The sequence below is a fragment of the Macaca thibetana genome, chromosome 9 (genome assembly GCF_024542745.1).
Source record: "Macaca thibetana thibetana isolate TM-01 chromosome 9, ASM2454274v1, whole genome shotgun sequence".
In the NCBI taxonomy this organism is placed as follows: domain Eukaryota; kingdom Metazoa; phylum Chordata; class Mammalia; order Primates; family Cercopithecidae; genus Macaca; species Macaca thibetana.
Genome location: NC_065586.1, coordinates 16863174 through 16888170, shown reverse-complemented (window position 1 = coordinate 16888170; position 24997 = coordinate 16863174). Strand labels below are relative to the sequence as shown.

The following is a 24997-nucleotide window of genomic DNA, read 5'->3' as shown; positions in this document are numbered from 1 at the left end:
TCACCCTCCAAGTCCTAGTTTAGCCTCAGCCTCCTCCTCAGCGAGACCTCTTACGGCCTCCAGCGGTGACCGCCTCTCCCTCTTCAGGACTCACATGGAATTTTGCTCTTCTCTGATAATCTGCAGTCATCCTTAGGAAGCCTTGTTCAATTGAGTATTTATTTTCCTGAAAAAAAAAAGAGGTCATGTATAAGTAGATTATCCCTATACCTGTGGTTTATGAGTGGGCCGTGTAAGTGAATCCATGTAAGAATTTTGTTTGAATGACTTAGGCAATTCATAGCCATTTAATCTGTTGCTTTCTGCCACTTCCTACTTCCTGTAGTTGAAGAATAATTGTTAAAAATATAAACTGTATAAAATATAAACTCATGGTTTATGTGCAGCTCTCCTTACGGAGAACTTTCTTGGTATGCATTTTAGAAATAAGAAGAAAAATCATTGATGGTTTTATTCAGCAAATAATTGCTTCGTACAGTCAGCAGAAATGAAAAGCATATGACATGTATGTGTGTTTGTGTGTTCCGCAGCCTGCGGAGGCCACATCCTCACCAGCTCATTTGATACTGTTTCCTCTCCACGGTTCCCTGCCAATTATCCAAACAATCAGAACTGCAGCTGGATCATTCAAGCGCAACCTCCATGTAAGTAAAAAAAGAAAAAAGAAAAGGCATGCAGGAGAGAAAGTGCCTGTGGGAAGGTCAGTCTATGGGTAACCTTCTTATCTCAGTGCTAACAATCGATGGCCTTCCTCTTCATCTTTTGCAAGTCCCGATTCCTGATGTGCCCAAGAACAAGCATTTCCTAATCTGATAGGGAAGTCATTTTTACAGTTGCTTCTAAATTTAAAAACAATTTTTTTTTTCATTTCAAGGCCTAGCAAAGGTTAAAAACACACACACACAACAACAACACAACACACCTACAACCTTGCTGTATTAACAGGCATATGCAGGCATGTGAGATTGGGGGTAAACCAAAATAATCGATAAATAGTGTTTGACATGTGTGCCTTGAGTGTAGCTGATGCCCAAGACAGTTGCTGAGTGAACAAATGAAGAAGAGCCACAGACTGGAGAATCAGTGACTCACGGGCCAGAATGCAATGCACACGCCCATCCATCAAAGCAGACATTCATAAAACCTGGGCTCTCCTGCAAGGTACTATTCCAGCACAGGCCTAGAATAAACATTGAATAAACGCTTACTTTCTTTTCTTTCTTGGAACCCTAGAATCTTATTTTCTGACCCGGTAACAGTTCGTTGGTAAGACAGAAAGAGAACATCAGGAAATGCCCCTAAAGGACATGACAGAATAGCTGCAAAGCAGGTGATGCTTGGGGCCCTTCTGAATCCTCTTTCAGGGGAGCCCTGCCTTCCCTTGAGGTTTGCAGGAAAATACGGTTTCAGGCATAATGTAGGAAAGACTCTAAGTTCTTCACTCTACACAGCAATTAATCGCCTGTGTGAAAATAGGGAAGTCACTTAAGCTTATCAGGCCATGAAAAAATAATCTGCAAAATGAAGAGTTTGCCTTAAATATTCTCTAGCACTTTCCCTTGGGATGTCAGGAGTTAACAAATTGCTGGTATCTTTATTGACATGCATAAGATGTGGAGGCCGATGATGTAATCCTTAGCCAATTCGAACGGGGAGGTGGAGCCCTAAAGAAAGTTGCCAGCCAGCCAGAAACTGAGCTGTAGATAAAGAAGCCCCCTCCCTTGAACAGAGCTGTTTGTGCCTGAGGATTATTTTCTAATGAGTTGTGAAGCATTTAGATGAAAGATCTCACTAGTTCAAGAACAGCAATAGGAAAAGATCCTGTTCCGAAGATTAGAGAGCTTGAAGAACAACAAAAAGAAAATGTATCCAGGGGCTTGCTGTTCTGCAAAGCTTTCTTGATAAATGTCTCTGAAACTTAGGGCACCAGCTCTAGCCTGAAAATAAAACTAAGTGAGCTAAAATGTGACAGCCAGGGAGAAAAGAATGCATTATTTGCAAGCACATGCAAAGAAGCCGAATTTAAGGAAATGAACCTATTGAGAAAAATGCTTATCAGAGAAACACAGCAATGGTGATATAAAAACTGGAAAGATGGCATTTTCCAACAAGATATTCCCTTATAGTGCCTGGAATGAACCTACCCAGGAGTCCTCTTATTTACCACTACCAGCGTTTCAGATGCCACAGGCACTTTGGAAAGCATCTATTCTGTTATTCTTCAAAGGAAACCATCTAGCATAGAAGTTATTCCCTTCCCTCCCTTTATCCCTTCAACCATGTGCAAATCTGCCTCATTCATTACTTCTCTGCTGGAGAACCCTTACATGAAATTGTCAGAAGTAAATTTATCTCCCTGTATGTTTTTAAATTTAAATTTTATTTTGTAAAAATTTTTATCTTTAATGTTTGTGAATACATAGTAGATATATATAGTTATGGGGTACCTGTTTGTATCTGTTTGGATGTAGGCATGCAATGTGCAATAATCCCATCATGGAGAATGGGGTCTCCATCCCTTCAAGCATTTATCCTTTGCATTACAAATAATCCAATTATACTCTTTTAATTATTTTTAAATGTACAGTAAGTTATTATCGACTACAATTACCCTGTTGTGCTATCAGATAGGTCTTACTCATTCCTTCTATTTTTATACTCATTAACCATCCCCACCTCCCTATCTTGCCCCATCTCCCTGTATGTTTTATTTGCCAGTACTGTATTAGAGAATCTTCTCTTTTTTCTTCCAGTAAATCATATCACCCTCTCTTTTACCCACTTTGAACTTGAAAGAAGCACAACGTGCACACGTGACTTTGTAGAAATTTTGGACGGCAACCACGAAGACGCACCCCTCCGAGGTACCTCGGCGCTCACTCATATACATCTGTGGTCTTGGCTGTGCTTTATTTATAGATCTACATATTTATAGGCTGCCGTTCTAGGTTAGAATGTTTCCAATAAATAGAAAGAGCAGCCTAAGCCAAGTAAAGATGATTAGAGGGTAAGAAAGTAGGCTTTAATGTGAGGTTCAGGGAACTCAGCCTGTTGATTAATATATTCAAACATGTGAATAGTTTGTGTATATGTTTTAAAAGATTTAAAAATTGCAGCTGCTTTAAAGAGTAGTGGAATGTGCAGCACATCCCAGCATTACAGAGCATTCTGTCAGAAATTTCTTGTTAATATTTGACCAAGTTCTTACGTTCAAATGGAGCATGTTTCTTTCAGCCTTGTCCTTAGTGGAAGCAAAAAAAACAAAAAACAAAAAACAAAAACCCACTTAATTAGTTAATTAATTAATTAATTCCATTAAAACTCTGTCATTTGTTTGTTAGACTTCCCAATAAAATTAAAGAGTGCCACTCTCTAGTTTCTAAAATATTCTCAGCCAAAAAAACAAAACAAAACAAAACAAAACCACCTCAGGCCATTTAAGCTTTCTCCATAAACTTCCTAACTTTTGAATTTTGTTGTAAAAACCTCTCGTCCTGGCCGGGCGCGGTGGCTCAAGCCTGTAATCCCAGCACTTTGGGAGGCCGAGACGGGCGGATCACGAGGTCAGGAGATCGAGACCATGCTGGCTAACACGGTGAAACCCCGTCTCTACTAAAAAATACAAAAAATTAGCCGGGCGAGGTGGCGGGCGCCTGTGGTCCCAGCTACTCGGGAGGCTGAGGTGGGAGAATGGCGTGAACTCAGGAGGCGGAGCTTGCAGTGAGCTGAGATCCGGCCACTGCACTCCAGCCTGGGCGACAGAGCGAGACTCCATCTCAAAAACAAACAAACAAACAAACAAAAAAAACCTCTCGTCCTGCACTAGAAGACAAGGTCTGTCAGGGAGGAGACTGCTTTGCCTGTTGCCTAATTCCCAGTGCCCAGGACAGTGTCTGAGACAAAAGCGAGCAGTCAATGAACTCTCCACACCCTCTCCACACCTCTCACAGCATCGCCGAGGTCTTTGTTAGTAAGCAGTTGACAAGCATAAGGACATATTATTTAACAAACTGTTACATCGCAATACCTTGTGCTGAGTACTGTTCTCAGTATGTTAGAACTAATAAGTCAATCCTTTTAACCTTATGAGATAGGTTTCATTATTTTCAATATGCCCCTTTTCTCCAAGTGGGGAAACTGAGGCACCAAGCACTTCAGTAACTTGCCTAGGATCACACAGCTAGCAAATGACTGAGCCAGGAGCTGAATCCAGGTAGCCTGGCTCCAGCATCCACACTTTCCTGTGCTACAACATATTGAATATTAGTGCATGTATTTGTATGGGTCCAACTGGGCTGGAGATTTTTGCTTTAGGTACATGTGTCCCTTGGTCGTCTAAGTTTTTCCTCTGGTCCTATTGTTCTTGATCATCACCTCTCCTATGTATAGCTCCTATATAGAGTTTATTTTAAATGATCAGGTATTGTCTCAAACACTGACCCTGAATGAAGTGGTTCTCCTAGTGGCAATTTCTTCCCTTTGTTTTGGTCTCTTGTAATTCTAGTAAAGATGTATTTCCTAGAAATAGTGGCCTCTGCCATGTCGTCATTCATTCTCCTTGTTGTTATCTTCATTATCTAGGCCGTTACTGTGGCACTGACATGCCCCATCCTATCACATCCTTCAGCAGTGCCCTGACGCTGAGGTTCGTCTCTGATTATAGCTTGAGTGCTGGGGGTTTCCACACTATGGTCACTGCATCAGTGTCGGGTAAGAAACCTTAGCACCTGGCTCCAGCGGTTAACAGGGATGTGGTAGAAATTCTTGGTTTGTTATTTGGGACTCTTTGACCTTCGTAGTTGGGAGCTAATTTCCTGAGATCACCTCTGGACCAAATCTTACCTTCTTCCCAATTAAGTGAACCTGTTGTCAGTTCTAACAATAATGAACTCTGAAAGTGTGGACAATTGGTTGGAAATGTGGCTGTCTTTTCAGCTACACCCCACGCTCTCAGATGACTTGATGTTCTTTTGTTTGTTTTGTTTTGTTTTTGAGATGGAGTCTCACTCTGTCGCCCAGGCTGGAGTATAATGGCACAGTCTTGGCTCACTGCAACCTCCACCTCCTGGGTTCAAGTGATTCTCCTGCCTCAGTCTCCTGAGTAGCTGGGATTACAGGCACCTGCCACCACACCTGGCTAATTTTTGTATTTTTAGTCGAGACGAGGTTTCCGTATGTTGGCCAGACTGGTCTCGAACTCCTGACCTCGTGATCTGCCAGCCTTGGCCTCCCAAAGTGCTGGGATTACAGGTGTGAGCCACTGCGCTCACCCTGGTGTTCTTTTTGGCTTGTTAAGGCAGCCCCAACCTGGGGAGGAGAGGAACGGGGAGCCGCCCAGGACTGGGTTTCTTAGCCTGTTAGCCGGGAGAGTGCTGCTGGTCACTGCCATCTTCCTTGTTATTAGTAGTTAAAAGCTACAGAACACCTAGAAGATGGTGAGTGCATTTCGGTGCTCTACTGAGAGGGAAAAGCAAGCATGCTGCCCTGGCTTCTAGGCCAGGGTTGAATAGAATCCTGGTCACAAAAGTCAAGTGGCTGTAGGATAGTAAACAAGTCTTTTATTCTTCAAAGTTACCATTCACAGGTAGAAAAGGCTTTGAGAAAAGACATTGCAGAAATTCCTTCTAATCCACCACACTGCTTGGCCCTTGGTCTTCAGTTTGCAGAATCATTCCCTCCTTATTTTATATGACATGATGTTTTAAAATGTGAGATGGACATGTTGTCTATTCTTTTACATCGATATGGCTCTAGCATTCTTTCTCCTTTATTTTATAGTGTCTGATGCAGTCTTTGCTGTGATACTCACTTTATTTCTGTTTTCTTCCAGCTTGTGGTGGAACGTTCTACGTGGCTGAAGCCATCTTCAACAGCCCTGGCTACCCAGACGTTTATCCCGCTAATGTGGAATGTGTCTGGAACATCGTCAGTTCCCCTGGCAACCGACTCCAGCTGTCTTTTATGTAAATCCTTTTTATGGTGTATTGTTTCAGTGCTAATGAATCTGTAGGAAAGAAGTCCTGGTGCTAATAAGATGGGCAACTTACAGTGTATGTGAAATTTAGGAAGTATTTTTCCAAATTTCCTCTATTTCAGTCATAGTTTGAGTTATAAATAGCATGAAGATTCTGTCGACCATGGTTCTTGAGTCCTGTCTAACATTCCCAAAAGAACATTCTTGAGCCCTTGGCAAATGAATCTGTGGCCCATTCATGTTCAGAGTACAGGAATCTTATCTTTTTTTGGAATTAGACACATGTAGGTCCTTCCAGAGAATCACTAGTATTGTTTATTCCAGCAGAGCCATCCCATCTCAATTAAGCATTCTTTACGCTTATATCTTATCCCCACCTCAATCCACCTTTCCTTCTATTTCTATCAGAAGAATGGTTTTGGGGCCAGGTGCGGTCACCCATGCCTGTAATCTCAGCACTTTCGGAGACTGAGGCGGGCAGATCACTTGAGGTCAAGAGTTCGAGACCAGCCTGGCCAACATGGCAAAACCCCTCCTCTACTAAAAATACAAAAATTAGCCGGGAGTGGTGGCAGGCACCTGTAATCCCAGCTGCTTGGGAGGCTGAGGTGGGAGAATCCCCTGAACTTGGGAGGTGGAGGTTGCAGTGAGCTGAGACTGAGCCACTGCGTTCTAGCCTGGGCAACAGAGTGAGACTCCATCCTGAAAAAAAAAGAAAAAAGAATGGTTTTGGAAGTTTTTTAACTTCCAAACTTAAACTTACTTAAACTTTAAACTTAATTTTTTAGAACACTTTCATATTCCTCATTGCACTATAACACTTTTTGAACAGGGGCTATAAACATGGAATTAGTAGTACGATCCTATAACATTCTGAGTGGTCTTAGATTAAATTAGACAGCAACAATAATATCTCTTAGAGTAGATGTAAAAAGCACACATTTTAATCAACTAATAGAGAGGTATATGTGACATGTCACATGATAATGGATGCTTATTATATGTTGAGAGATCAGATCTTGGAATTTAAATTGCCGTTTTGAATTAGAAGTTATTTACCACTCTATGTTACATATTACTAGGCTGTGGTTGGGACTGCTAATTCTGTTTTGAAGAGAATATAAGTAACTTATTGTTGAGAGAGGAGGATTGTTTTGAGGACCCTGGCCTGTTTATTTAAAAGTCTTACTTTTCTTCCAAGACTTGCTAATCTGTGCATCTGGAACTGATTAAAAATATGGCACAACCATCCTATTTGTGGACCAAGTTCAAACATCTCAAGTTGCTTTTTTAAAATCCATCAATCAGACAGAGCCTCTTCAGGGTACAAGTGGCCTTGTGTTAAGACAAAGGCACCCTCTGCGTGCTGAAAGGCAATGCAAGTTTAAGCTGCCTCACAGGAAGGAGGTTTTGGTTTGTCTTTGTTTTTTTTTGGAGACACAGTCTGGCTTTGTTGCCCAGGCTGGAGTGCAGTGGAATGATCTCAGCTCACTGCAACCTCTGCCTCCCGGGTTTAAGCTATCCTCCTGCCTCAGCCTCCTGAGTAGCTGGGATTACAGGCACATGCCACCATGCCAAGCTAGTTTTTATATTTTTAGTAGTGATGGGATTTCACTATGTTGGCCAGGCTGGTCTCGAACTCCTGACCTCAAGTAATTCACCCACCTTGGCCTCCCAAAGTGCTGGGATTACAGGCGTGAGCCACCACACCTGGCCTGGTTTGTCTTCGTCTTCACTAAGAGCACAGAATTCTGGATGGGAAGAAATCTATATACTTTATAATGTTTACCAGACATATATTTATTCCTTTACTCAACAGACATTTATTAAGCTCCTAATATGTGCTAGGCATGTAGTTGGCTCATGCTACTCTCCTATGAGGTGCTTTCTATATATTGATCAATAAAACACCATCATTGTCCTTAGAATAAAATTCAAAGCCCTTCGCACAGCTTTAGAAGGCTTATCAGAATTGCCACATAAAATGATTTTTTTTGGTCTCTTCCTCTGTGTGTCTACCACATTCACGTTGTTGACCGCTCTCATTCAGCGGTTGCCAGGAACTGAGCTAGGTGTTCAAGACAGATAAGATTTCGGGTCTTGACAAATTACTCATAAACCAACATTAAGAAGCTGTTTAATTATTATTTCTGTGGGATAATAATAACAAGTTTCTATAAACAAATTTATAGTAATTTCAAATTTCTAGAACTGTGAAGATAAAGAAGATGTCAAATTTAAAACACACACCACATAGCTGGTGCTTAGCAGATGTTCAGTGACTTAATTCTCTCAATCTTTACCATTTCTGAAGCATCTTCTGTGATGGTTCACAAATAAATCCAAATGGGCAGCACTAGGCTCTCCTTCCAGAGGGTGGGAGATTATACACACAAAAAGCAAGTTTCATCTATTTTAGTGCTTAATAGACATTACATTTTAATTACCATATAGAAAATCATAATGGCTCAGCTATTTCCTTTCTTGCCTGTAAGAAGTTAATTTTGATTACTCTGAGTTACTAGCTTGAGTTTTATTTTTAAAATGGAATTTTTAGACTGCAAGATGCCTCTTTTTTTGCAGTTGATTAATGAGAAGGCAAGGCCTGTGAGTTATTTCTTCCCTGGTCTAAATTCTATCCAGATGGGTGCTTGGAAACATTACCCTGGGGTGTGTGAGAGCATATGAGAAGCATATGTATCACATCAAGTTCTAAAACATGGGGCTGGGATTGTGGTGAAACTGAGTAGGGAGGAGGACTGGAGAAATTATGGTTGAATCTGCAACAAAAAGAAATGGGGAGAAATAAAACCTAAAAAGGAGTTTTTTTGTAAAACATATATTTAACCATTTATTACCCATAATATGACTAACAATGTGAAATATGCTAAAATTGTTTTCTTCTGCTTCTCAGAACGCAGAAAGGGAAGAAAGGGAGCTTGTTTTCCTCAGAAGGTAAATTACATGCAGCTGCCTCTAAAATCTTTCTATTCAAAGTGCAGTGCAATCTTTCTGACCAGTTAGTTCACCCCTGTGGTTTGGTAGGCAGGGAATTGACAGAAATTGTATTTTATGCTTGCGGAGTGCTTTTAGAAAGTGATTGGTCTCGGTTCAAGAATCAGAATGAGATAATAAGAAACAGTGATTGTACTATTTTTGTTCCACATCCTACATTTACTAACAGATCTAAGCCAAAGGGTAGAATTGCTTATAAAATGTAGCAGCCTAAAGCAAAGACTTCCAAGAATAATCAAGCTTTTTAAAAGTTTAATTTAATCTTTATAGGTATTTCCCTACCACCATGTCCAATGGAATGTCTTTTCTGCCATCTAGCACTGGATTACACTAGTCTAGTACGTAGAAAAGACCTTCACTTTGTAATCTTCTGGAGCATCGGACAGAATGCTAATGTGCATGTTGATCACCTAGGATCTTGCTGAAATTCATTTTCTCACTGAGCTGGTTGGTGGGGCCAGATTCCTTGTTTCAAACAAGCTCTCCGGTGATGCTGATGTTGCTGGACTATGCACTGCACTTTGAATAGAAAGATTTTAGAGGCAGCTGCATGTAATTTACCTTCTGAGGAAAACGATCTCCCTTTCTTCCCTTTCTGCGTTCTGAGAAGCAGAAGAAAACCATTTTAGCATATTTCATTGTTGATCATATTATGGGTCATGAAATTGAGCCTGAATGTGTGCACCAAACTTGGCAGTCATCCCAAAGATGGATTTAGACCAATTCCTTGCAAAAAAAATGATTGAAGATACAAATATTGTGTTATAAAGCATCAGATTGTCAAAGGAGACAAATTTGTGGTTTGCTTTATCTGATGTGGATATATCCTGATTTCAGTGATCAATTATAGCTTGCTGTAAAAGTTCCATCTAGAGTAGTCCAAATGGTCTATACTGTAGTGACCCACCTTGGTGGGATTGTGAGAGCCACCAGCTTACCACCAGGCTTACTGATTTGGTTAGAGACCTACCAATGCTAGTATCTGGCTTGAGAGGAGGGTAGAGCAGAGCTGACCAGTTACTTCACCCCTGAGGTCTGGTAGGCAGGGAATGACCAGAGATGTACCTGGTATATTGACTAGTGGTAGGGCTTAAGGTGGCCAGAGCCTTCAGGCTGCTTATCTCTAACCATTCTCCTCCATTAGCTGAGCTAGAGCCCCAGGGGAGCACTATACTTAGCATAAAGTAAAATCTTGCAATGGATAATGTTGAGCATTAACGGAAAGATACACATGACAGAGGAGTACATTTTCCCTTTCCTTTCCTTTCCCCTTCCCTTCCTTTCCTTTTCCCTTCCCTTCCTTCCTTTCCTTTCCTTTCCTTTCCCCTTCCCTTCCCTTCCCTTCCTTTCCCCTTCCCTTCCTTTCCTTTCGCCTTCCCTTTCCTTCCTTTCCCCTTCCTTTCCCCTTCCCTTCCCTTCCTTTCCCCTTCCTTTCCCCTTCCCTTCCCTTCCCTTCCCTTCCCTTCCCTTCCCTTCCCTTCCCTTCCCTTCCCTTCCCTTTCCCCTCCCCCTTCCCTTCCCTTCCTTCCCTTCCCTTCCTTTCCTTTTTCCTTTCCTTTCCTTTCCTTTCCTTTCCTTTCCTTTCCTTTCCTTTCCTTTCCTTTCCTTTCCTTTCCCCTTCCCTTCCTTTCCCCTTCCCTTCCCTTCCCTTCCCTTCCTTTCCCTTCCTTTCCCTTCCCCTTCCCTTCCTTTCCCTTTCCCTTCCCCTTCACCTTCCCCTTCCCTTCCTTTCACTTCCCTTCCCTTCCCTTCCTTTCCCCTACCCCTACCCCTTCCCCTTCCCTTCCCTTCCCTTCCCTTCCCTTCCCTTCCTTTCCCTTCCCTTCCCTTCCTTTCCCCTACCCCTTCCCTTCCCCCTTCCCTTCCCTTCCCTTCCCTTCCCTTCCCTTCCCTTCCCTTCCCTTCCCTTCCCTTCCCTTCCCTTCCCTTCCCTTCCCTTCCCTTCCCTTCCCTTCCCTTCCCTTCCCTTTTTCTTTCCCCTTTCCCCTTTCCCTTCTCCTGTTTGAGTTCGTGCTTTCATTTATTTGGGGTATAAACCTAGAAGTGAAATTGCTGGTTCATATGACAATACTATGTTTAACTTTTTGAGGAACCACCAAACTTTTCTATAGGGATGCACTATTTTACATTCCCAATAGTAATGCATAAGAGTTCTAATTTCTCCATATCCTCATCAACACTTCTTTTTTTTTTTTTTTTTTTTTTTTTTTTGAGACGGAGTCTCGCTCTGTCACCCAGGCTGGAGTGCAGTGGCGCGATCTCAGCTCACTGCAAGCTCCGCCTCCCGGGTTCACGCCATTCTCCTGCCTCAGCCTCCCGAGTAGCTGGGACTACAGGCGCCCACAACCGCGCCCGGCTAATTTTTTTTTTTGTATTTTTAATAGAGACGGGGTTCCTCATCAACACTTCTTATTTTCCATTTTAAAATAATAGTCTTCCTAGTGGGTTTGCAGTGTTATCTCATTGTGGTTTTGATTTGCATTTCTCTAATGACTAGTAATGTGGAAAATCTTTTCATGTTTTTATTGACTATTCATAAATCTTCTTTGGAGAAATGTCTATTCAGTTTCTTTGCCATTTTAATTGAGTTATTTGGTTTTTAATTTTCGAGTTGCAGGAGTTATTTTATATTCAGGATACTAACTTGGTCATGTGTTTTTATTTTCTTTGGGTAGATATTTAGGGGTGGAATTTCTGGGCATTAATTGGATGTGCATTTAATTTTATGAGAAACTCCCAAATAATTATTCAAAGTGGCTATATCACTATGCAGTCCCACCAGGAATATATAAGACTTCAGTTGCTCTGCGTGCTTGTCAACAATTGATCTTGTCAGTCTTTTAATTTTAGCCCTTATGATGGGTGTGGAATGATATCTGACTGTGGTATTTAAGTTGCATTGCTCTGATGAGTAATCATATAGAGTACTTTTCACATTCTCAGTAGCCATTTTCTTGTCTTCTTTTATGAATATCTGTTCAAGCCCTTTGTCCACTTTTAATTTGGTGGTTTTTTCATTATCTGTAGGAATTCCTTTTATATTTCAACTATGAGTCCCTTGCTAGATAAATGCTTTACAATTATCTCCCGTTTCCCCACCCCAGTCTGTAGCTTGCCTTTTCATTTTTTAAAATATATATATATTTTTCTAGAGAGGATCTCACTGTGTCGCATAGGCTGGAGTGAAGTGGCACAATCACCCCTCACTTCAGCCTCGATCTCCCAGGCTTAAGCAATTTTCCTGCCTCAGCCTCCCAAGTAGCTGGGATTATAGGCACAGGCCACCACATAGCTACATTTTATTTTTTGTAGAGAGGGGGTCTCACTGTGTTGCTCAGGCTAGTCTCTAACTCCTGGGCTCAAGTGATCCTCCCACCTCAGCCTCCCAAAGTGCTGAGATTATGCTTGCGAGCCACCATGTGCAGCCTATTTATTTTCTTATTCATGTCTTTAATGAAATGTTTATCAATTCAAATTTATTAATTTTTATCTTATAGTTAGTGCTTTTTGCATTCTGTGTAAGAAATATTTGCCCATCCCAAGGTCACAAAGATTTTTCTCCATGTTTTCTTCTAGGATATTTATGTTTCTAGCCTTTATATTTACATCCTTGAGAAATGTTAAATTAGTTTCTGGGTATGAAGATAGGCAGAAATAGAGGTTCTTTTTTCCCTATCTTTCTGTAAGGATATCCGTTATTGCAGCACCATTTGTTAAAATGACTTTTCCCCTTGATTTGTCTTGGCACCATGGATTGAATTGGATTGACTATGCATTTATTGGCCCCTACTGGAAATTGTTTCCTATTCCGTTCATCCATTTGTCTACCCTTACACCAATACCACTTTATCTTGAGTAGCTCATGTTTTTAAGCAGTAAGGCCAAGTTTTGAAAATATTCACGAGGCACCTACATGTTCCCGACTCTTTATATATGTTCCCTATGAACATCATATGAGGTAGGTACTGTTTCCTATCTTCAAATCCCCATCACATCACAGTCGCAGAATATAAGACAAGTTGAATAGGTCACATTCAAGCACTAGCCTGTGTTGTTACAAATCCCATAATTTTGCTGCCTCTCCAGAAATTAAGTACATACGCCTTTGCAAGGCATTTAAGTGCCACCTAAATGATCCCATCATATTGCCCCAGTTACATGTTTTAATGGTTTCTTTTTTTATTATTTACCTTCAGCCAACTCACACCTTGTCTTAATGGTTTCTTAGAGGTACTCAGTGTTTTTAACAAAGCAGGTATCTCTTGCAGGTTTCTGAATATGTCTGGCCCTTCTCTGCACATGTGCCTTGGTGGCATGATTCTTTGCACACCATCTATATTCCTTATATCCAGCTAACATGTATATTTCCATCTCGAAAAATCTTCCCGAGAAGCTATTGCAGAGCCCCACAATCAGATGTGATGCCTCTGCTTTGCGGTTCTTAAACACCACTTTATAGCTCTGATGGCACTCACGCTATTCTGCCTTATATATATATTGTCTTCTATATTCGTGCCTGGTTTTGCCCACTAGGAAGAAAACTCCTTGCTGGAAGTATATTCATTGTCTTTGTAGCTATTGAATACGCATTTCAACAAATCCGAGTGAAAGAAATTTTTTGAGACAGCTACATAATTTCGTGATCAAAGTTAAAGAAAGTTTAAAAAAAGTGAACAGGTTAACCTAGCATGTGATCCAGGAAAATCCCAAAGTCTATTCTCTCAATTTAATCCCTACAAATATTTTTTCCCCAAATCAGATCTTTCCAGTTGGAAGACTCTCAGGACTGCAGCAGAGATTTTGTGGAGATCCGTGAAGGAAATGCCACGGGTCACTTGGTGGGACGATACTGTGGAAACTCCTTCCCTCTCAATTATTCTTCCATCACTGGACATACCCTGTGGGTCAGATTTATCTCAGATGGTTCTGGCAGCGGCATGGGCTTCCAGGCCACATTTATGAAGAGTAAGTTGTTTCTATTTTAGTGATAGCTTACAAAATATGTCTTACAAACTACAAATAATAATTTTCTCAGTAATACATTAAGCAAGAACAATCCTAAACTCTCCACTATTTTCCTACATTGTCTTTGTGAATTACCTTATAACATATTAGAAAAACTAAATTATATATGAATGGCTCAATAAGGGCAAGGGAGAGCACTCTCAAGGGTTCTATTGTTCTTTTTAAGCTCTAATTTCTACCTAATGTTAAATTAGTTTTTTTCATGATATTGTGGTAGAGTCTTGTAATATATTATAGTTTGGGTTTGGTGTATTTATATCAAGTGTGTTTCATTTAATTTCATAAACTCTATATTCTTCACATTTAAGACATTTAGTATTACTTTGGGATTGGCTTAAGTGCTCAAATATAACAATAGGGTATTCTTCTAATAGTGCAAAATGTTAAATATTTTTATTCTGTAGCTCAACTTTTCCATTATTGGCTATTTCATATGTGATTTCAAACTATGAGTTTTTCTTGTAAATTTTTTAAATGTTCCATTCTTTTGAAAAAACAAAGTAAAATAGATAAACCATAATTAGAGAGTGGGGCTGCTCACCCCACCTTCCCATGTCCCCAAGTTCCCTAGGGTTCGGGGAACCCCTTTTCACTTGGGAAGTTGTGGCCTCTTTTCACACCATGCAACGTTTTAAGGACCTTTTCTAAGGAAGTAATAGATAGCCCAGAAACCAAAAAGGAAGCAGTATTTCTCTCAATAGTCAGAAAAGAAATCACAGTCAATTAAAAGTCCATGCTTTTCAACACCCTTTGCCTTTTGTTTTTATCATTTGATTAAAGAGCAATTCTAAGTGGGTCTGATTTACTACTCTGTCTTCTCTCCTAGTATTTGGCAATGATAATATTGTGGGAACTCATGGGAAAGTTGCCTCTCCTTTCTGGCCTGAAAACTACCCACATAACTCCAATTACCAATGGACAGTAAATGTGAATGCATCTCACGTTGTCCATGGCCGAATCTTGGAGATGGACATAGAAGAAATACAAAGCTGCTATTATGACAAATTAAGGGTGAGTTTCCACATGCGATCAATGTTCATAAATATTGGTGAATTGCTATTGGTAAAAATACATCCAAGGTAACGTCTATTCAAGCATTTGCAAATCATGCGGGATAGTCTGCTCTAAATCATGATTAGAGCAGACTGCCTCTAGATTACATGGACAAAGGCAGTTTCAGTATTGTATTGATTATTTTCCATTTCATATCTAAGGGGTTTTTTTAGGATTATTATTATTTTCCTGTTGAGCTTTCTCTAAGAATGCATGTGTATCCTAAATAAGTATTTATTCTGTCTTCTTCCCACTGTCCTCTTTGTTTTTATGTTAGAGTATTAAAAGTTTTAAGGATCATACAAAAATAAATATAAATAGGAAAATCATGGTGATCATTGCTATCCAGACACTGGCTACTGTATCAATTCCAGAAACACAATCAAATTCTTACAGGGTATGACTCTACCTTATTCATCTTGGATTCTTGGTCATGAATCCAACCCAGTACCTGCTGGATATCCAGTGTGTATGGGAATGGCTATTACTTAATTTGTTTGGTAGAGGATTTTATAATAACTGTTAATATGAATTTGTCCTGAGCTATTTAAAAATTATCACAAAATATACCTCAAAATAGGTCATTTGAGATTTTAAAACCAAAAGCAGGAGATTTATTAAGTGCTTTGAACATGTGAGCCCTGCAAGTTTTGGTTATTTTGTTGTCATGAATTCTTCTTTCCTTCTGTGGAAATATGGACTCCTTTAGGGTACTGTTCACTTTCTCTCGGTAAAGCTTTTCTCTTCTTGTTATTTTCCCTTCTTTCCTCCTGATTCCTCCCTTTAAAGCCCCAAAGCATATTTATTAAGTACTGTTGTTAGGCAGCCATCCTGGTTCCTATTTTTCCATCCACAGATTTTACTGTAAATCATCTTATGAGTGATTCCCACAGCGCATGTTTATTAATATAATTCTGCAACAAAGATGCAAATGTTTTCAAAACATTAAATTACCTTCAATAATTTATATTCTCTGGTGGTATCTGTTTTAAGCTAAAATAAAATGTTTACTCATTTGTCATTTTTTTGGGTTATAACATTGTAATAATATAAGGCATCTTTTTTTTTTTTTTTTTTTTTTTGAGACGGACTCTCGCTCTGTGCCCAGGCTAGAGTGCAGTGGCCGGATCTCAGCTCACTGCAAGCTCCGCCTCCCGGGTTCACGCCATTCTCCTGGCTCAGCCTCCCGAGTAGCTGGGAATACAGGCGCCCGCCACCACGCCCGGCTCATTTTTTGTGTTTTTAGTAGAGATGGGGTTTCACCGTGTTAGCCAGGATGGTCTCGATCTTCTGACCTCGTGATCTGCCCATCTCGGCCTCCCAAAGTGCTGGGATTACAGGCTTGAGCCACCGCCCCCGGCCAAGGCATCTTTTTTATTTTATCTTTTTATGAAGAAAAATATAGATGATTGCCTAAATATAACGCTCTATTATCTGTTTTTATGTGCAGATCTATGATGGGCCTAGCATTCACGCCCGCCTAATTGGAGCTTACTGTGGTACCCAGACTGAATCTTTCAGCTCCACCGGAAATTCTTTGACATTTCATTTTTACTCCGACTCTTCAATCTCAGGGAAGGGATTCCTTCTGGAATGGTTTGCTGTGGATGCACCTGATGGTGTTTTACCTACCATTGCTCCAGGTGTGTTTGCTAATAAATGAAGTTCTTTTTAGGACTGATATGTGCAGGCCACTGTTTCAAAGGGTCCTATCATAACAGGGGCCAGATATAAAAAATAAGAAGTACAGCCCCAAAGCCCTTCCACCTTATGTTCAGATGTTATTTTAAATTCATAAACACTACCTTTTGTAAAAATTATACATTTCTTTCTTAAAAATGCAGGCTTCCCATTACATTGTTTATATTATAATAATTAGGGGCTTGATATCCATAAGATCGTCTACTTACAATTTCTAGAGACCACTTTAGAAATCCCTGAAAATTTGATTTGCAGATACTACATATGTACATTCACACACACACACACACATACACACACAATCAGTTAGTTAAGGATCAACTCGTCAAAGTAACTGTTTTCCTCTGCATTTTATTTCAAATGTACTTTCAGAAATGCTTCAGTTTCTCCTTAGCTGGTTGTAAATTTTCATGTTTCAAAGTAAAATGGGCCTAATTTTAAACTTTTATTTTACTGTTTTACATTCCTAATCTCCTCAGTGAAAGTAATATTGAGGTAGCATTGTATGGGGAAACATTTTTTTTTGAAAATTATTTAAATGAGGCTGGGCATGGTGGCTCGCACCTGTAATCCCAGCACTTTGGCAGGCCGAAGTCAACGGATCACTTGTGGTCAGAAGATCAAGACTAGCCTGGCCAACATGGCAAAACCCCATCTCTACTAAAAATACAAAAATTAGCTGGGCGTGGTGGAGTGCATCTGTAGCCTCAGCTACTCGGGAGGCTGAGACATGAGAATTGCTTGAACCAGGAGGCAGAGATTGTAGTGATCCGAGAACATGCCACTGCACTCCAGCCCGGGTGACAGAGTGAGACTCTGTCTCGAAAAGAAAAGAAAAGAAATGAAATTTATGTAAATGAATTTGAGTGTTTCTTATGGATTTGAGGATTGACATAGAAGAAATTCATCAGATATTTCTTGGAGGATAGTCTAAGTCCTTGAATACTTGATTGGAACACAGAATCAGAGTATCTCATTGAAGAATATTCAAACTCTGAACTTGTTCTATGACTTAAAAGATTAGCCTGTTTTCTTCTAACTTCTTCTATCGGCAGAATAATGAAGATAATTTGTACTTATATTTATTTAATGTCCCTTAGTATTCCATTCTGAAATGTTGTTCTTACCTCTCTAATAAGGTGCTTTCATGATATTGAATATGAATCTCTTCCTTAAAATATTGATCTGTTTAAAAGCAAAGAACCATCAGCAAGATTGACAAATGCAATTTAGAGGCGACATTTAATTCTGGATGGCTATATCCAGAGCTCTTAGAAATAAACTTGAGTTAAGCTTTCTTTCATATTTACAAACCTCAAGGTAGAAAAGGAATTACTTACTTGTTTAAAATATTATACCAACAAATTTTCTTCTAATATTTTATTATGAAATTCCATAATTATATGATGTAAGTGGACAGGTGAGTAAGAGAACCATAAACCTTATTTCCCTTAGTCAAGAAGAAAAAGGAAAAAGGCAAGTAAGAGGTCAAGAGAATTTTAGAGTTTACTAATTATCTAGATGGTATAAGTGATTATCTTGTAATGATACCACACTGAAAGTTTCATTAAAACTAAAAAACCTTAATATTTTGAAATATATCAACTTATTGAGAATTGTCCTATCAGCTTTTTATTTTATTTTTTTTTTGAGATGGAGTCTCTGTCGCCCAGGCTGGAGTGCAGTGACCTGATCTCAACTCACTGCAAGCTCCGCCTTCCGGGTTCATGCCATTCTCCTGCCTCTGCCTCCGGAGTAGCTGGTACTACAGTCGCTCGACGCCGTGCCCGGCTAATTTTTTGTATTTTTAGTAGAGACGGGGTTTCACCGTGTTAGCCAGGATGGTCTCGATCTCCTGACCTCGTGATCCGCCCGCCTGGGCCTCCCAAAGTGCTGGAGTTACAGGCATGAGCCACGGTGTCTGGCCTGTCCTATCAGCATTTCCTATACACACATATATTTAATTTAAATCAGCACATATTTATTGAGAATTTATTATGGATACACTGAGGAGACTAAGAAAGGAAACTGAGATACAATCTCTACTCTCCAGGAACTTCAAAGTAATGGGAACCAGGCATAATGACTCGTGCCTGTAATCCCAGCCCTTTGGGAGGCTAAGGCAGGAAGCTTACTTGAAGCCCAGGAGTTTGAGAGCTGCCTGGGCAACAGAGGGAGAATCCATCTCTACAAAAGATTCAAAAAGTTAGGTAGGCATCATGGTGCATGCCTGTAGTCCCAGCTACTCGGGAGGCAGAGGCAGGGGAATTGCCTGAGCCTAGAAATTCAACACTGCCCGTGAGCAGTGATCATGACACTGAACTCCAGTGAGACCCTGTCTTAAATCAATGAATAGTAAAAATAAATAATAAATAAAAGAGATTGGGAAAGAAAAAGCACTCGTGTCAGTTAAATAATGGTATCGTAATTAAATGGGTAAATGACAAAGCAAGTGGTACCAATAGCAAATAAGCAAGGGAAGGAAAATGAGCTTACTGTGGATGAGGGTCAACTGAAGGAAATTCAATGTGTCAAGTAGGAAAAAGAGTTGGTGTATCAGTCAGGAAAAACTCAGCCATATGGCGGTAACAAAGAATTTCAAACTCTTAGGTGCTGAAAACAACAGGTCTCCTTCTACATGCTCCTCTTGTGTTAACTGGGTGCCTCTCATCATCCATTACTTCCTAACTCAGGCTGTTGGAGCTCCCATTGTCTGTGACATTGCCTGAGACCATGGCAGGAGGCAAAAGAGCCCTTGGATGTCTCGCTTTAAAAGTGCTCAGTGTAAAGTAACACATGCCTTTTGCTCATAGTTCATTGACCTAAACTGGTCAAATGGTCTCTCCTAGCCATTTGCAGAATGCAGTTCTACCATGTGTTTGGAAATGGAGACAAAGGAAATATCTGGCAAACAGCACCAATGACCCACAGTCATTATAACCACATTTTATAAATTCAAGATAAGAAATATTTCACATAGAGGAAAACCTTAAAATTTGAAGATACTGGATAACTTTCAGCGTTCAGATTTTCCATGTGAAATTGCTTTAAAAAAATCTGTAGCCTACATAGTAATAGGATAAAGAAATCAGGACCTAGTTCTACAATATTTTATATTCACTTCCTGTTGGCCTTGATAAGATGCAAACATATTATGGTATAAAAGTCATAAACTTCTGAAATGGCGAAGAATAGACCTCTGAAATCTATTCCTCCATAAAAGTGATGGCAAAAAAAAAAATTGTTAAAACCAACTTTTTGAGAACTCTGGAAATAGACCAAAGCCTTACAACAATCTGAGGCATATGTATTCAAGAAAAATCACTGAATCTCAGTAAGAGTCGTTTTTCTGGCATTCTCTTCCTATTGCCATCTCTCTCTCCTCCTAGCTTTGTAGTAGCCTCATGACCACAGTAGCTGTGAAAATGAGCAGCTTTAATAGCCGTGGGTGGTGGGGCAGCAGAGGTCCAGGAAACAGCCCATATCCACAGCACTGCCCTTATTCCAGTTTAGCGACTTACTGGAAAACTGCATTCTCAAGTCTTGTCTTCACAGGACCTGGGCAAGAACTCACTCTTGTGTAAACAGCCCTGTCCCTGGGGTCTTTGCTGAAAAAAATCAGCAACAGCTGTTTCACATCACAACCGTGTGAGGCAGTGACACCAGTTACAGCTAATGAGAAACTGACCAGGAAACTTGAAAGGAAAAAATGGGGAAGGAGATGTCCACTGGGGCTTTGAAAAGCTCTGACATGTTTCTGGAAATCTAGAAGGCCACACACATAAGCCCAGCTGTACACATGCCCAGAAACAGACCCTGAGAAGGCCCTAATCTGTCACCTCAAAGTTGCCTAGATATAAATTACATAAGTAGCTACGCAAAAATGATAACGAAACATGAGAAACACGGGAATGAATGCAGTTCTACCTCAGTAATACAGGGGGTCCTCTACCTGTCTTTATTGATGCCTGAATAGTCAGCACTCAGTGTTAAATGGGTTATATAGCAAAATTATGGTGAAAATGGAGAACACAATGCATTTTCTTTTACATCAAAGATCAGTTACAGAAACTGCGGCTCTCCGAATCTGTGGGTTAAATACGATATTCATTGATTTCTCTGAGAAATGGTTTCAGTTGATTGCTTCTTTTCAGTAGAGGGCTGTCACTTCCAGGTGAAAAAGTGCTAGCGTCTTTTCCATTAGGGCTGTGTCAAAGATGTTGCTTTCTATTCTACAGGTGCTTGTGGTGGCTTCCTGAGGACAGGAGATGCACCCGTGTTTCTCTTCTCCCCGGGCTGGCCTGACAGTTACAGTAATAGAATGGACTGTACGTGGCTCATCCAGGCTCCCGACTCTACCGTGGAACTCAACATCCTTTCCCTGGACATTGAATCTCACCAAACGTGTGCCTATGATAGCCTTGTGATACGAGACGGTGAGAACATTATAAAGAATGCTGAGTTTCAACCCTGACACGTATTTAGTTCTAGTCCATTATCTTGCGTACTGCCTCCATCTGTTTGGTTTGGAATTACACAGACATTATGGTCAAGGAAGGTATCAGTACCAGAATTGGCTACAACTCCTGAAGGACATAGGAAAGTATTAAATTACCTGTCGCAAAATGTCAGGAATAGTACATTTCTACAAGGAAAAAAGGCTTTTTTAGAGACCTAAGAAGGAAAGAATAGTCTGAATGTCAACATTGTTCACCTCTCCTATTGAGGTGCCTCTGAGATAAATATTGATATTTTATACTTCTGGCTTTAAGATCCAAGTGAAAAAAATACTTACAATTGTAATGTGACTGGACACAGTGGCTCACACCATAATCCCAGAACTTTGGGAGGTCAAGGCAGAAGGATCACTTGAGTCCAGGAGTTCAAGACCAGCCTGGGCAGCAGAATGAGACCCTGTCTCTAAAATAATAAGAAGAAGAATATAAAATAGTAATGTATTCATTTCTCGTTGTCCCCTGAATCTGGGTCGAACAGGTAGAATTAAGGGGTGATATTGTTGTATTCTTTCCTCTGTACACAGGCATGGTGTTGCTATGTGACATAAAGTTATAGAGACATAAATATTGCTGATGTATGCCTTATGCAAAATTGGGCTTCACAGTTTGCATGGACTGGAATGAAGGAGGACAGCAGAAAGGCCACATCCTCCACATCAGTATTTCTCAGTGTGGCCCCCAGATCTACAGCGTCATTTGTTAGATGTGCACATTCTCAGCAAAAAGAAACGTGTTTGCCTTCGCCCCACAGGTTGCTAGTGTGTAAGATCTTGTCTCCCTTATCCCCGATCCCTAGACAGTTGCTGAATGAGAAAAAATCAAATGGTGGAGCTGCTTTATGTCCCTTCTGTAGAGGCAGGACACTAAGTAGAGACTCAAGTCAATCATACACACATTGTGAGATGTCAAAGCATGACTCTCCCCCATCTTCCCATCAGCAATCGGCTATCAGCACGTTGCACAGAGAAGCATCAAAGCACCAGAACGCTCTCTTCCCATCTAAGCCTTCCTGTGCATATTGAAATTTAAAACTTTTCATGTAATGGAAAGGATGTGTGTCCTTGCACACATAATTCTAGTGTTCAGAACCTACTAGAAGCTTTAAAAAATGTCAAAAAAAAAAAATCTTCAGTAGGTAACTGCATCAATGAAGTAAATTGTGGTTATTCTTTTAAAATCACATTCCACTGAGTTGTTTTTGCTCCATCACTAACTTCTCTTGGAAGCCGGGAGCCTGGGGAGCAGTCCTGTTTTCCTGTATGACTTTGCACAGGTCACTAAGTGGCTCCAAACCCGTTCTATCTGTGAGATAGACAAATACCTCCCTCACAGGCTTTTTCTCAGGATTAAGGAAAGTAATAAATGCAATCTTTTAGCAAAAGTACAAGCATTTTGTAGATGATGAATCTGGAATAGTTCAGATTTCAGTTTACTTAGATGGAAATTTCTGAGAGAGGTTTAATCAATGTCCTTGCTCAGGCACAGGGTGGCTTGAAAGAGCAAAAGAAACTAAGGTGCATGCCAAAACAACACAAATATTTTACATTGGTTGTGCGGCCTGTCCATGTGGATTCCTTTTTATGCACTGGCGATGTGAGTAGATGCTCAATAAGGTTCCTTCCTTCCTTATTTGTTTAATTATTTATTCAAGAAATAGTTATTGAGTGCCTAGTCAGTTGGTGGGTATTATAGTTATTTACACATTGTTAATATATTTTTATGACTAAATTTTAAATCCCACTTCAATTATTTGTTCTTTGCCCAGCCAGCCTTTTGCTTCTGAGTAGCAGAAGCATGTCACATTCTGAAGCAAATATCTAAAGCCAACTGGCCACAGACAAAGGTACTTATGTGCTATTCCTGCTCATGCAATTGGCCCGTCATCGCAGGCCTTTGGCTGTATGGAGGCTGTGAACCTTCCTGGGCTACCCCAGAGAGAGTCATGCAGCATTCTTGGGAGAACCGAGTCACTGTCTCACCTCCTTATTCATTTCATAGAGTTGCCATGGTTTGAATGAATCAGTTTCTTCCAGACCACATACCTACCAATTCTGCAACCAAAGATTCCTCCAAACTGGATTCTGTGATACTACATTGGTCCCAGAAAAACTTTTAAATAGAAAAGAAATTGTATAAAAAAATCAGTAATCCTTTAATCTAGTTCCAGATCTTAAGCATACTTTCTTCATGACCTTAGATAAATCATTTAATAGCATGGTTTGGGGGCATCTGAGGTTAATCTGCAAAGGTTAACATCACTGTTAACTTCTATGCTCTATGCCTTTGCATACAGCAAAGTGACTTGTATCTCCTGTTAAGATTCAGTTCCTCATATACAAAATGGGGATAAAAATAAATGCCTACCTAATAGTGTCACTGTGAAGATAAAATCAGATAGTACGTGTGAAGCACTTAAAGGGGTATATAGTAATTGCTCAATAAATGTCAGTCTTGAATAATCTTGGGGCCTCAGTTTCTATATCTGTAAAATGAGGAGATTGGAATAGAGAAAGAATTCCCAAGTTGCCTTCTAGTGCTAGCCTTTACCGTTCTTTGACTTGCCCTCCTCTTTAAAGATTAGGCTCAATCTTTATGCAATCTATATGTTGAGGTTTTTGAAGGCTCCAGAAATACCCCAGTACTCAGTATGAAGACTGAAGGGGTTAGGGGTGGGGCATGTAACAAACCATCTGTGATTTTTGGGTTATCTTCTCACTAATGAGTAGGCTAATCAACAAGCAGTTATTTTGAGATAAGCATCGTTTCACCAGATGATCTGGAGTGAATTTTAGAAAAGAAATAAAAATCAGTAGATTCAACTCAGTTTCATCCAGTGATAAAATACACATGTGAACTAATGACATATAATAAACTTCAAAATTTTGTAGTACAGGTAATCAGAGAATAAGTCAACAAAAAATAATATTGGGTGAAATGTATAGCAAAATAGCATGATGAAGTGCACTTACTATAAATGCAAAGGAAGTTTAAGAGGTACACTTTTGAACTGTAAAGAACGCAAAAGTTTCCAGAGATCAGAAACCTTCCAAAGAATGCCATTTCGAGCATTTTGTATTTATAACTCTGCCGTTACATTTGTAATCACAAGAATAGAAAATAACTTATTTTCTAAAGTAGTTAATAATGAGTGAGTTTCAAGTCGTGGTCAGTGCCATGAAGAATCCATGTTGCTGGTTGTATAAAAGGGCATATTTGCTCTTGTCTCATATTCTATTTTTGTTTTTTATAAACTTGAAATTTATTAATTCTCTGCCTTAGGACAAAAGAAAAAGAAAAACAACATATTTTCCCAGCCAAGGAATCCAAGTCTGCTATAATCCCCTTTGTCCATTTTGGTTTCAGCTGGCACAGGGGCTTTGATCAAAGCTTATATCCAAGATAATCAAGATGAAAGGAGACATGAGGTGCCCCTGCTGTCCTTTGTGTCTCTATGGGGGTGGGGCACACTTGCTGGAACTCTTCTCTCACCCTCCACACAAGTGTGTGGTTGTTTTTATGCCAAAACAAACAAAAGCAATGAACAAACACAAATGAAGTTTTGTTTAAAAAAACCCACCAGCGCTGAAGAAAGGGCATATAAAATTGCATACCTTTTGGTGAATGATATTGTAACATTCGTGTAGGATCTGAGGTCAAAAAACCAACTTGTTTTTTGTTTACCTACTTGACCTTCAGCAATCAGAATAACTGA

General features: G+C 40.0%; 2 protein-coding genes across 2 annotated transcripts in view; both read left to right on the top strand.

The window, feature by feature from the left end:
- CUBN (cubilin) overlaps window positions 1-24997 on the top strand; it is a 315954-nt gene that overhangs the window by 182054 nt on the left and 108903 nt on the right. The window contains exons 33-40 of the mRNA XM_050805391.1: window positions 531-644; window positions 2754-2864; window positions 4582-4710; window positions 5831-5963; window positions 13749-13954; window positions 14841-15025; window positions 16518-16710; window positions 21007-21204. Coding sequence (XP_050661348.1) covers window positions 531-644; window positions 2754-2864; window positions 4582-4710; window positions 5831-5963; window positions 13749-13954; window positions 14841-15025; window positions 16518-16710; window positions 21007-21204 — 1269 coding nt within the window. The remainder of the gene's footprint in view (window positions 1-530; window positions 645-2753; window positions 2865-4581; window positions 4711-5830; window positions 5964-13748; window positions 13955-14840; window positions 15026-16517; window positions 16711-21006; window positions 21205-24997) is intronic.
- Window positions 22516-24997, top strand: part of RSU1 (Ras suppressor protein 1) — a 349246-nt gene continuing 346764 nt past the window's right edge. The window contains exon 1 of the mRNA XM_050805414.1: window positions 22516-22527. The gene's annotated coding sequence lies outside the window, so the exon portion shown is untranslated. The remainder of the gene's footprint in view (window positions 22528-24997) is intronic.